The sequence below is a fragment of the Mustela putorius genome, unplaced genomic scaffold (genome assembly GCF_011764305.1).
Source record: "Mustela putorius furo isolate JIRA1106 unplaced genomic scaffold, ASM1176430v1.1 tig00537295_pilon_pilon_pilon, whole genome shotgun sequence".
Classification (NCBI taxonomy): Eukaryota; Metazoa; Chordata; class Mammalia; order Carnivora; family Mustelidae; genus Mustela; species Mustela putorius.
In genome coordinates this window covers 1,395,158-1,408,578 of record NW_025422433.1, presented here as the reverse complement: position 1 = coordinate 1,408,578, position 13,421 = coordinate 1,395,158, and the positions used below count along the sequence as shown (strand labels likewise).

The 13,421-nt window shown below is 43.6% G+C and overlaps 1 protein-coding gene across 1 annotated transcript in view; it reads left to right on the top strand.

The window, feature by feature from the left end:
- The window catches only part of LOC101692827 (zinc finger protein 850), an 87,046-nt gene extending 74,488 nt beyond the window's left edge, over positions 1-12,558 (top strand). The window contains 3 exon segments of the mRNA XM_045073941.1: positions 2,454-3,176; positions 4,800-4,897; positions 10,244-12,558. Of these exon segments, the coding sequence (XP_044929876.1) occupies positions 2,454-3,112 (659 nt within the window). The 3' untranslated portion in view covers positions 3,113-3,176; positions 4,800-4,897; positions 10,244-12,558.
- The last annotated feature ends 863 nt before the right edge of the window (positions 12,559-13,421 follow it).

The window sequence follows — 13,421 nt, the reverse complement described above, 5'->3', positions numbered from 1 at the left end:
AACCGACTGAGCTACCCAGGCGCCCCTGTAGTCTAGACATTTTACAATATTTGTTCTTCTAATCTGTGGACAGGGAATATCTTTCCATTTCTTTGTGTTGCATAGACAATTTTTAAAAAAGATTTTATTTATTTATTTGACAGAGAGAAAGAGAGAGGGAGACAGCAAGCACAAACAGGAGGAGCTGCAGGCAGGGGAGAAGCAGTTTCCCTGTAGAACAAGGAGCCTGATAGGGGGCTGAATCCCAGGACTCTGGGATCATGACCTGAGCCAAAGGCAGATACTAGTGACTGGACCCAGGTGCCCCATAGACAAATATATTTTAAATTTAATTTAATTTTTTTCATTGTTCCAAGATTCATTGTTTATGCACCACACCCAGTGCTCCGTGCAATCCGTGCCCTCCTTAATACCCACCACCAGGCTCACCCATCCCCCACTCCCCTCCCCTCCAAAACCCTCAGTTTGTTTCTCAGAGTCCACAGTCTCTTGTGGTTCATTTCCACTCTGATTTCCCCTAGTTCACTTATCCTTTCCTTCTCCTAATGTCCTCCGTGTTATTCCTTATGCATAGACAAATTTTTTGAAGTTTATTTTTATTTTTTTAAAGATTTTACTTATTTGAGAGAGATAGAAAGAGAGAGCACAAGCAGGGGGCAGAGGGAGAAGCAGACTCCCCGCTGGGCAGGGACCTGATGCATGACTCAATCCTGGGACCCTGAGATCATGACCCAACCCAAAGGCAGATGCTTAACCCACTTAGCCACTCAGGTGCCCCTTAAGGTTATTTATTTATTTTAAGTAATCTCTACACTCAACATGACCCCAAGATCAAGTCTCATGCTCTTGTGACTGAGCCAACCAGGCTCCCGGCATAGACAGATTTTAAATAAAATTTTAAGAATAGTTTCTGGATACTCTAGACATTTTAGACTTACAGAAAGATTGTGAAGATAGTACAGAGAGTTCCTATATACACCACACTCAGTTTCCCCTATTATTAATGCTTTACATTAATAATAGGGGAAATATTGAACCATTGTTGATTATTATTAAAATCCATACTTTATTCACATTTTAGTCATTTTTTACCTACTGTCCTTTTTCTGTTCCAGGATCCCATGTAGGATCTATATTATTTCTAATTGTCACATCTCACATCTCCTCAGGCTCTTCTTGGGTGTGACAGTTTCTCAGACTTGACTTGTCTTTGAGGATCTTGACAGTTTTGAGGAGTCCACTTTTTTTGTAGAATGCCACTCATTTGGGGTTTGACTGGTGTTTCTCATTATTTTACTGATGTTAGAGGTTTGGGAGAGGACGACCCCAAAGATGAAGTGCCATTCTCATCATATCAAGGGTATCTGCTGTCCACTTACTACTGTTGAGACGTAAAACAATTTGTAAAATGGAAAGGAGCAAAGAGGATATAGTATGTGTAATTTGAGTTTGCGGCAAAACTTCTACCAAGTTTGGAGACAGAATTGGGTTTGGTCCCAGGGGATAAGAGAATGGTGACAATCCACCAGGCTTCCGCACCTTGGTCTGAGCTGTCAAGATGGAAAGGGCTGAAGGAGCCCCATTCTGGGGAGAGATGAGGGGTCTGTTCTGTCACAATTCCATGGGAGACGGAGCATCCCTGGTGCCAGGTGCTGTCCCAGCAGCAGCAGCCACAGCAGTAGCGTAGCAAGAGGCAGAGCTGCTTTTATCCCGTGTTTCTCTTACAGCCCGAATCACGTGGACTTCGTGAATGGTAAAAACACAGCTGTCAGTGATGGTACTGTCACTTTCCCAGACTTACTATCAGTTGAATTTCTGCTTCTTTTGCCTTCTCTGTTTGAATACTTCTTCATCTGCTCTACTGTCCACAAATCTCTTTAATTCCTGTCCTGTGTCCCAATTTAGTTAAATATGATAGAAAGTCTCTGTAAGTGGGAACTATGTATTATTTTTATATTCACTTATATTCCAGATTCTGTGCTTTAGGTACCTTTATAAAGGATAGAATTTAAATAGGTGTTTGAGTCAGATGTTCATTCTGTTAGTTTTGTAATATGTTACGACGTACAGATTAAATAAAACATCTGACCTGACTGTAATACAAGTGGTGTGTCCTGGGTTTATCAAACATGTTTGAGAGTTCTAGGTAAGTCCGTATCCTGTCTTACTGCTTTAGCAGCAGGGAATAAATACAATTTGAAAGTCTGTTTGTTATTATTTCAGGAATCAAGGCCAGTAGTATGAATAAGGTGGCAATTCTGAAGGGAAGATTTTTGTAAGAATGGACCCACACCAGCAGATCGCCAGCATATATAATAGGGATACATTACGGATTCCCGAGTATGAAAAAACTTCCCAGTGTACGAACCAGGTACAAAAGCATGAGGATAGGCCCACAGAAGGAAGACGGCACACATGTAGTGAATGTGGAAAGAAGTTTGCTCAGAGCTCAGGCCTTGTTCGACATCGGAGAATCCACACTGGAGAGAAACCCTATGAGTGTGATCACTGTGGAAAAGCTTTCAGTGTGCGCTCAACCCTCACAGTGCATGAAAGAACCCACACTGGCGAGAAGCCCTATACTTGTAACGAGTGCAGGAAAGGCTTCAGCGTGAGGGCACACCTGATCATCCACCAGAGAATCCACAATGGGGAGAAACCCTATGAGTGTAATGAGTGCGGCAAAGCCTTTAGTGTGAGCTCAGACCTTATCAAGCATCAGAGAATACACTCTGGTGAAAAGCCCTATGAGTGCGTCGAGTGTGGGAAAGCCTTCAGCGTGAGCTCAGCCCTCATCAAACATCAGAGAATCCACACAGGAGAAAAGCCATATGAGTGTAAGGAGTGTGGGAAGGCCTTCTACGTGAACTCCGCCCTTATCAATCATCAGAGGATTCACTCTGGAGAAAAGCCCTATGAGTGTGGAGAATGCAGGAAAGCCTTCAGCCAAATCTCCACCCTCATCCATCACCAGAGAATCCACACTGGAGAGAAGCCGTATGAGTGTGAGGAGTGTGGGAAAGCCTTCCGTGGGAGTTCTAATCTTACTAAACACCAGAAAATACATGCCAAAGGAAAGTGTCCTGGAGAAGTGAGAAGTCAGTGGAAATAACTCCAGAATGGTAACTAAAGTTCTAAAATCACATCTACTTCTGAGATTGCCACTTTGCAATAAGGTAAAGCCATTTAAACATATACCATAATGTAGTTTACCTCGGCTTAGTAAGAGCAGACATCAGTAATTCAACCACTGTCTTTGTTTTTCTCATGTACAAGCCTTTGTTATTGTTGCTACTGGTATCATGGGTAAAACTGATTAAGTTTTGAAATTGGAAGTTGTGTTGATTGGTGAGACAGGAACCACATATTCTTGTTGTATCTGGAAATACTAACCAATTGATTTTCCTTCCTTTGCCTTGGATGTATCTCTGTTCTCAGGAGTAATTAGATAGGTGTGTTAGTAACTTCCTCGGCAGAAGATAAGACTGCCTCTTTTTAGGTAGGAATCCAGTCGATAATTCTTCAGGGTCATTCTTTCTTCACCAACGAAGTCCCAGGCCTTTCGACTTACTGATCCGATAAGCCCCCTAAACTTGACAGAGCTTCCTGAACCAAAACAAACAAAACAAAAACAAAAAGCTTCTAGAAGCATCAGGTGCTCCACACCCTTATATTTGGTGTTTCTCAGAGTACGGTATGGCATCTGCAGATTCAGGAGGTGTGAGGATGGACAGACTCGGGAACTGTTGTTGAGCCAAGTTGGCATTGGTTGTAGGATGACTTTCAAGGGTCTGTTTGAGTGACTCCTTGAAGCTTGATGCCTGCTAACAACGCGGAGTATGGTGGACTCGAGAAGTGGTAGGAAGTGATTTCTAACTCCTGGGTAACAGGCCTGAAATTCTTTTGATCCTTGAAGCTAAATCACGTGTGGTTGAAGATGAACACCAAATTATAGAAGTTGCAGGTTGCTTTGGTCCACAGTGTAGACAGGCAGAAGGAAACATTCTCTGGGAAGGTGAAATGGTGTTCACTCCTCAGAGTAGGCTGATTGTGCTATACAGGAATGCGCAGTTTCCAGAATTTCTCATCGGCACTTCTGACCAGTCAGCCCATAGACACACTGGGTTCCATGAAGCTTTGTACCAGCTTGTGCCGCCAAGCACTGAAGTCCGAGATGCATATGGAAAAGCATGTCACGGAGTCTCCGATACTGAGGTAGTGCTTACCCCTCTGCTCAGGTAGCTGTAGGCATGGACACCGGGGCTGAACACAGAGAAGGTTGTTGTTCTGGTGCTCAAACTGAGGAGACAGGACCTCACCTGGGGCATGGGGCACACAAGAGGGAGTAAGGTACTTACTTAGAGGCAGAAATTGAGGGCCTCGGCAAAACCCTAGGAAATTGTCTTTGCTATGATTGAGAGTGTGAATTCCTCTGCCCTTCTTCTTGCTGCCTTTTTTTTTTTTTTTTTAAGATTTTATTTATTTATTTATTTGAGAGAGAGACAGTGAGAGAGAATATGAGAGGCGAGAAGGTCAGAGGGAGAAACAGACTCCCCATGGAGCTGGAAGCCCGATGCGGGACTCGATCCCGGGACTCCAGAACTGTGACCTGAGCCGAAGGCGGTTGCTCAACCAACTGAGCCACCCAGGCGCCCTTCTTGCTGCCTTTTGACAGTTGAAGGAGACTGGTTGCTCCTTGCTGTGCTCTAGAGAGAGTTCCCTGCCACCCTATTTCTGTATTGTTATCTGTGTTTTTAGTGTTTACCTCTTTGGCCCCAGCTGTCTTGGTTTGTCCCTAGGATGGAGCTTTGCAGGCAGACTCTTCTTCTGGGATCAGCACTGAAGAGATGCCGTATCCCATCCCAAACCAGCACAGCTGAATCCCAAGCACTAAGTGGTGAGTATTCTGAAGACTTTGAAGGGGCAGACATTCTGGAGGGGGAAAAAAAATTGTTTTACTGACGAGCATAGTGTTAGGAGATCAGGATTCATGTAACATGGTTACTTCTTATGAGCTCAAATTAAGGTATTAATGATCATCTCTTGTGGGCTGGGCCTTTTGCCAGGCACTAGGAATACAAAGATAAATGAAGAAAGCTCCCTACCCTCCTGGGGCTTAAAGTCTGATTGGGGACAGGGAGAAGAGAGTGGATGAAAACAGCAATTGCAGTGATAAAGCCACTAGGTTTGTACAAAGGGCTTGGCACTGAAGATGTAACAGCCACTTGTGGAAGGGCTGGTAAGGTCTCAGAGAAGGAAGAAATGTTGGAGGAAGAGTGAGTTCTTCAGCCACAGGAAAAGTGATGAAGGAAGGTATACTGGGAATCACATGCTAAAAGGTATGTGTCTGGGGGTGCCTGAGTGGCTCAGTCCATTGAGCATCTGCCTTCAGCTCAGGTCGTGATCCTGGGGCCCTGGGACCAAGTCCCCCGCGTCGGTCTCCCTGATCAACAGGGAGTCTGCTTCTCCCTCTCCCTCTGCTCCTCCCCCACTCATGTGCTCTCTCTCTCTCTCTCAAATAAATAAATATAATCTTTAAAAAAAAGAAAAAGTATGTGTCTGGGAGAAATGAGGGAGGTTTTCCCTGGTTATAGAATACCATAGGGAAATAGTGACAGATCACACTGGAGACAGCTGGGGGCCAGACCATGAGATTCCTTGTTATGTATCCTTGAAAGTGTGAAACAGCCTCTCTGGGCTAGTGTTGAAATATAGTGAGAAGTGCATTTTACCTTGTAACTCTGCCGTTGTTGAGAGAGAGCCCTCATTGGGCCTCTCGCACTCCTGCATGTCCTGCTCTACCCGGGCCACACTCTGATGCAGGCCACTTGTTTGTGTTGTTTATGCCCCTGAAAGTCTTGGGAGATGAGGTCCCATCTCTTGGACACAGAATAGACAAGCTCACTGTGTGCCTGTTGGTTGTTTGGGGTTCTTTATGGAAGGTTCATGTATAGATTACTGCACATGTTGTAGGAATTATTTACATATTGTTAATATGAGTCCCTTTCACAGAAAATGCAAATACCCTATCCAACTCTATGGCTTGCCTTTCAGTTTTCTTAATAATCATGCCTTTTGATGAGCATTAGTTTCTTAAATTAAGAATAGTCCCGTTTACCTTTTTCTTTGTGTCTTTTTGTTTGGTATGTCTTTTGAAGAATTCTTTTCTCTGCCTTGAGTTCATGAGGTTAATCTATATTTATGCCTTTTTTTTTTTAAGATTTTATTTTATTTATTTGACAGAGAGAGATCACAAGTAGGCAGAAAGTCAGGCAGAGAGAGGGGGAATCAGGCTCCCCGCCGAGCAGAGAGCCCGATGCGGGGCCCGATCCCAGGACCCCGAGATCATGACCTGAGCCGAGGGCAGAGGCTTAACCCACTAAGCTACCCAGTACCCCTACTCTTTAAAAGTCTTACAGTTTGGGGGCACCTGGGTGGCTCAGCCAAATAAGCGCCTGCCTTTGCCTTAGGTCATGATCTCAGGGTCCTGGGATGTGCTCCCTGGTCAGTGGGGAGTCTGCTTCTTCCTCTGCCCCTCCCCCCAACTTGTGCTCTCTCTCTCTTGCTCTCTTCCCCTCAAATAAATAAAATCTTTTTTTTTTTTTAAAGTCATACAGGGCGCCAGGATGGCTCAGTGGGTTAAGCCTCTGCCTTTGGCTCAGGTCATGATCTCAGGGTCCTGGGTCCGAGGCCCACATCAGGCTCTCTGCTCAGCAGGGAGATGCTTCCCCCTCTCTCTCTGCCTGCCTCTCTCTGTCTGCTTGTGATCTCTCTCTCTGTGTCAAATAAATAAATAAAATTTTTTTAGAAAGCCATACAGTTTTGCCTTTCCATTTATATCTTTAATCCATTTAAAATTGATTTTTAAAAATTTTAATCACATTGTATTTAACATACAGTGTTATATTTGTTCCAGGTATAAAGCATAGTGATTCAGCCGAAATTGATTTTATGTATGAATGAGGTAGTTAAATTTTATTCTTTTCCCATGTGACTATCCGGTTTATCTTGCATCACTTATAGGAAAGACTGTCTTTTCCCCATTGTTGTACAGTGCTCATTTGTCATCTATCAATAGTCTGTATACACATAGATCTGTTTCTGGTTCTCTGTTATGTTCCATTGGTTTATTTGCCTTTCCTTGCATGAGTACCACTTTTTCCTAATTACTGTACCTTTACATTATGCTTAGGTATTCGGTGGAACCAATCATCTTACCTGAGGAGTCTGGCTCCATTTCTGTGTGTGATTTTTTTAGACCTCATTATAGGCGATTAGAAATGCTTTGCCCCTCTTAGGGGTAAGCCACCGTCTTATGCTAGACTCAGAGGCACAACTCGTGCATGCAGTCTGAGTTGCACGCAAGGATTCAAGACTGCCTGGACAGTGGTGCTTTTAGGCATCTCTGTCCTGTTAGCCCAGGCAGCTCCATCAGGCCCGTCCCTGGGGCCTTGCCCAAGCAGCTCTGCCAAGACTCCCTTCTTGGGGTAGAAGGAACTTGAAGACACTTTCCCAGCTCTAACTCAGTACTCAGTACTTTTTCAATCCCAGCCTTTCCCTCTCTTCTTCTCCTGGCCACCAGATCCATAAAATGACTGGACCCTTTTGTTTAGTGCTCTCTTGGCAATCACAGGTCCCACACATGTGCTGATCCACCTGACCTTCACCTAGCACTGTTGGTGGGTAGACGGGAACACTGCAGCCACTGGCACTTTCTCTTGTCGAACATCTTGCTGACGCCAGTGTATACGCGATGAAAGGCTTAGCTGTTACGTTCCTGTTTGCCTGTGTTAACGGACCACGCCCACACCTGGTGGCTGGCACGCTGAAGGGCTGTGAGATTGTAAAAGTTGGCTTGGCCTACTTACGACCAACTCGATTGGTTTTATGTAACCAACACCGCCTCCCTCCCCTGCCCTGCTCTGCTACTGCCCCAAATCTCGGTTACTTACAGTACGAAACTTACTCTTGTTTATGTTACGCGTCAGCTGTGGGTCAGTGGCAGCTCCACGATACATTCTCTCCACTTCAGGATCCAGGCTTGAGGATGAAAAGAAAAGCAATAGTAGGGCCACACAACGGCTTCTACAGCATATACTCAGGAGGAGGGTATGTGGTTTCCACTTAGAGTTCATTAGCCAAAGCGGGTCAGATGACCAGCCTTCTTAACTATATGGTGGGGAGAAACTCCTTACAAAGATGGCAATGAGTAACTAAGAAGAAATTAATGTAATTTACCTGGAGATAGGATATCCACCATGATGGCCAATATTTATGGAATGCTATCTATGCCAGGGCTTTTTCTGAGTGCCTTATGTATATTTTTTCCTCAACAAAAAACAATGATATGAGATACATACTACTATACTCCCGTTTTACAGCTGAAGAAATTGAGGAACAGAGACATTAAAAAACTTGGTCATTCAGCTAGGAAATGATAAAACCAGGAATTGAAACCAGAAGTCTAACCTGACAATCTGTTCTCTTAACAGCTAACTGTAATATGAGCTTTAATATGAAGGTGTTTATGTATCACAGTGGCCTCTAAGAGCCAGTGTAGTACACTGGTAAAATCTTTAAAGGTGAGATCCAAGAGCCCCATGAGATCCAGGAGCTCTTGGTTTCAACCTGTTTTTAGCCTCTGAGTAACTCTATTAGACGAGACTCATACCACCTAGCTGGGCCTCAGTGTCTGCATCCTTAAAAATAAAGGAGACAGGCCAAATATTCTCCAATACTCCTTGCAGCTTTGAGACTTTTATAATCTCTCCAGAGAGAGAGTAAAATGCTTCGTAGATGTGATGGCCCCTTTAATCTGTTTTACATGTTATGTTCACAGGAGATCTTGAATAAATATGTCTCCTTCGCAGTACCTTCCTCCTATTCTACTTCTCCTGCATTACACAAGTGATGTACTCCTAGTAGTAGCTTCTGTTTATTGAGACCTAGTCTGTGCCAGATGCTTTTTCAAGTTCCTTAGATTAATTATTTCATTTAAAAATACAGATGCCAGGGCACCTGGGTGGCTCAGTGGGTTAAAGCCGCTGCCTTCGGCTCAGGTCATGATCCCAGGGTTCTGGGATCGAGCCCCACATGGGGCTCTTTGCTCAGCAGGGAGCCTGCTTCCTCCTCTCTCTCTCTGTGCCTGCTTCTCAGCCTACTTGTAATCTCTATCAAATAAATAAATAAAATCTTTTAAAAAAAATACAGATACAGTTGGATGCCTGGGTGGCTCAGTTGGTTAAGCAACAGCCTTTGGCTCAGATCATCATCCTGGAGTCCCGGGATCAAGTCCCGCATCAGGCTCCCAGCTCCACGGGGAGTCTGCTTCTCCCTCTGATCTTCTCCCCTCTCATGCTCTCTCTCACTGTCTCTCTCTCTCAAATAAATAAATAAAATCTTTTAAAAAAATACAGATGCTGGGGTGCCTAGGTGGCTCAGTTGTTGGTTGTCTGCCTTCAGCTCAGATCATAATCCCAGGGTCCTGGGATCGAGCCCCACATCTGGCTCCCTGCTCAGCGGGAGGCCTGCTTCTCCCTCTCCCACTCCCCCTGTTTGTGTTCACTCTCTCGCTGTGTCTCTCTCTGTCAAGTAAATAAAATCTTTTTTAAAAAAATGCAGATGCTACAGAAAAGAAGAAAAGCTGAAGAAAATGTTCTAAACATCCATTTTTGAGAGCTTTTAAACATGGAAAAAAGGACTTCTAACCTCCAGAACTGTGAGAGAATAACTATCTTTTGTTGGAAGCCAAAAACAAACAAACAAAACTCGGGAAAAGGAGCTCCTGGTGCCTCAGAGGAGCATGTGACCCTTGATCTTGGAGCCCCATCTTGGGTGTACAGATTACTTTTTTTTTTTTAAGATTTTATTTATTTATTTGACAGACAGAGATCACAAGTAGGCAGAGAGAGAAGGAAGCAGGCTCCCTGCTGAGCAGAGAGCCCGATGCAGGGCTCTATCCCAGGACTCTGGGATTATGACCTGAGCCGAAGGCAGAGGCTTTAACCCACTGACTTTAAAAAATAAAACACACACAGGAAAATAACCCAAAGGAAAAAGAAGAAAATACTTAAGAGCAGAAATTAATGAAAAAGCAAGTATATATCCTTACTTAGAACTTCCACATATAAAAAGCCATGTTTTAGGTGATTTCTCTCTGTAGGCTACTCTCATTTGTTTTGTTTGACTTCTTTCTGCCTCTAGGGGAAAAGATGCTAATTTCATGATCAACCTGTTCTTTCAGATGGTGACTCCTGGCTGTAAACAAGGTTCCATTTCAAAGCAGAGTTTTGCAGAAGTTCTTCATCAAGTGAGGGAGGAGCCTCTTTGAAGATTCACAGCTTATATTGCTTCAAGCCAAGCAGAGACTCTCTCTGAGAAAGAGACCTAAGGCACTTGGGAGAACTTGCCCTGAAGTTCACTTCTGTCCCTGCTCTGGGAGTGGGAAATTCTCCCTTCACCTTGCGCACAGTTTCAACGTGTAATAAACTAATAAGAGAAGTAGCTGCTCCGTAAAATGAGTGATCTCAAATGTCTTTCCCTAATAGTACAAACCCTGGAACACCAGCAGTCTGCATGCAAGCACCAGTGTATCCAGATCTGAGGAGACCCTACAAGTCATCACAGTCTGGAAGGACCTTCAGTGTAAAGCCAAATCCCATTTCCCTACACAACAGAGAAGCCATCCCGGAGAAGAGTCCCAGCGGAGTAAAGAGTGTGGCAAACACCTCACGTACCGGACTGGTCTTGTCAGATGCCAGAGAACTGTTGGGAACACCTTCAGTTTGTAAACGTTCCATGTGAGCTCAAGTCTCATTAAATATAAGTTGACTTTGGACAGGAGCGAGTAGGGAGGTCTTCATTTGGAAAGAGTGCTTGTTACCACAAAACCCATAAATATAAAAATGTGGGAAGGCCTTCACTAAAAGCAGTCTTCTGTATTGGTAACCAGAGCAAAATCCTGATGTACGACTGCTCTGGGGACACTTTAGCATTAGCTCAATTCTTAAAGTGTATCAAAGATGCCACACAGAGAAAAGTTCTGTGAGTGTAAGTGATACGGAAAAGCCTTCATAGTTCGGATCTTACCAAACACTGGTCTGCATTAGAGAGGAGCCTTATGTGTGGGACAAGTATGGGAAAACCTTTCAATGAACTTGTCTCTTACCAGACATCAGAGAATACAAAACAAATACAAACGTCAATTATGAAATAATGTGGTAAAGGCCCAGGATTTTTTTAAACATAAAACATCACCATTAAGAAAAAACCCAACTGGGGCACCTGGCTGGCTCAGTTGGAAGAGCGTTTGACTCTTGATCTCAGGGTTGTGAGTTCAAGTTCCACATTGGGTGTAGAGATCACTAAAAAAAAAAAAGAGAGAGAGAGAATTGACCCAATTGCATCAGTCACTTTAGCAGTATTTTATGGAATTGAAGACAAGTGTTATTAGAGACTTTGTCAGGTCACTGCATGGGCAAAGTTGAACTGATACAAATCTATGGCAGATCTCCATGGGTATTTAACTCTTTTGGGCACAGTTAGCTTTCATTTTCTGTAGTAAAGGTAGAGAATGGGGAGAAGTCTTTATAACTATTCACAATTTTTGGTGATTGAATCATTTATTACATTTTTTAGTTTGGAATTCATGATGCTGATTAAAATAGTTTTTCTACGAGTGATTTTGACATTGATTCCTCTGATGCAACAAGTATACCATTTCTACCATACTTACTCCGTTTTTGTTTTTTTTTTTTTTATAGTGTTGATAGATCTGGGAAATGCTGCAAATACCTGTGGTTAGGTAAATCATTTCACAGAATTTTCTGTCCCTTTGGGAAGAGAAAACTAGAAGTGTTGGTGGGCCATGTGAACTTGTGATTTGCTAAACGACATATTTACCTTATTTGCTTTTATGTGTCTGATATGTTGAATAGTGACTGATAGAAGGCTTGGAACGGATTCTCATTGGAGGACTGCTTCACGGCTTCTGTGTGTGGGTTGTTATCAAGTCAGCCTGAAGAGGGAGCTCTAATAGTTTGTCCCAGGATGTGCCCCCTTCTCAGGCCTGGTCCACAAATAAGCTTGGGTACTCACTGTGGATTTGTTATGAACTCAGTTCATGGTGCATCATAATCATTGGTCTGTGTGTGGCCTTACTTTTGTTTTTATACATTTTACTTTTATCTCTACCCCCATCCCAATCTCCTGCAGGCACACTTACTTTAAAAACTGGTGTGTTCTATCTCATTTTATGCCATTCTGCTTTTTGAAATCACTTAATTATGAATCCATTAATATATGTAGGTCCAATCCTTTAACTGCTTAGTGCTTACTTAGTCATTTGTTCATCCTTTTAATGAAAGCTATTTAGGGTTTTAACCAACTTTTGCTTTGAACACCTTTTGGGAGTGTTTTTCTGGGGAACATAGGAGCGAAATTGCTGGGCCACAGGTTATGCACAGTGTAAATCTCACTAGCATGTAATGGTTCCTGTTCCTTATGAACTAAGGGACCTATCGGCATCTTTTTTTATTTATTTATTTAAGATTTTATTTATTTGACAGACACAGCGAGAGAGGGAACACAAGGAGGGTGAGTGGGAGAGGGAGAAGCAGGCTTCCCACAGAGCAGGGAGCCCAATGTGGGACTCGATCTAAGGACCCTGGGATCATGATCTGAGCCAAAGGTAGATGCTTAATGCCTGAGCCACCGAGGTGCCCCCCTACCTGGCATCTTAATCTGATTGTGATGTCACCTTTTCCACATGGGTTTTCAAGAGCTGCAGACTTCCAAACTAGGTAGGCACCTTCTTCTTCTTCTTCTTTTTTTAAATATTTTATTTATTTATTTGTCAGAGAGAGAGAGAGAAATTGAGCATGCTAGCACAGACAGACAGAGTGGTAGGCAGAGGCAGAGGGAGAAGCAGGCTCCCTGCCGAGCAAGGAGCCTGATGTGGGACTCGATCCCAGGACGCTAGGATCATGACCTGAGCCAAAGGCAGCCGCTTAACCAACTGAGCCACCCAGGTGCCCCAGGTAGGCACCTTCTTATCTGGTGACAGCTTAGGGTGAACAGAGCTCTAAGATAGGAGTAAAATGAAACTTCAACTTCAAAAATAAGACTTGACTTACCAGGATCTGGTGGTGCAAAACTTGATTCTGCTGCTTAAAATGCAGTGTAATCATAAGAGCTACATACTAGACCATGCTATGGGTAAAGGGGAAATAAAATATTTTCTAAGAACATCCCAGAAAGGGAGTGTAGCAGATGCAAAGGTGCTGACATTGGAGGAACAGCTCAGCCGATGAGAAAGAACAGGAGACAAGGGCAGAGATGAAGGGAGATGCCTATGGCAATGAGCTTGTAGGCCAATTCAGAGACCTTGGTTTTTACCCTGAGTGAAATGGAAAGCTTATTGC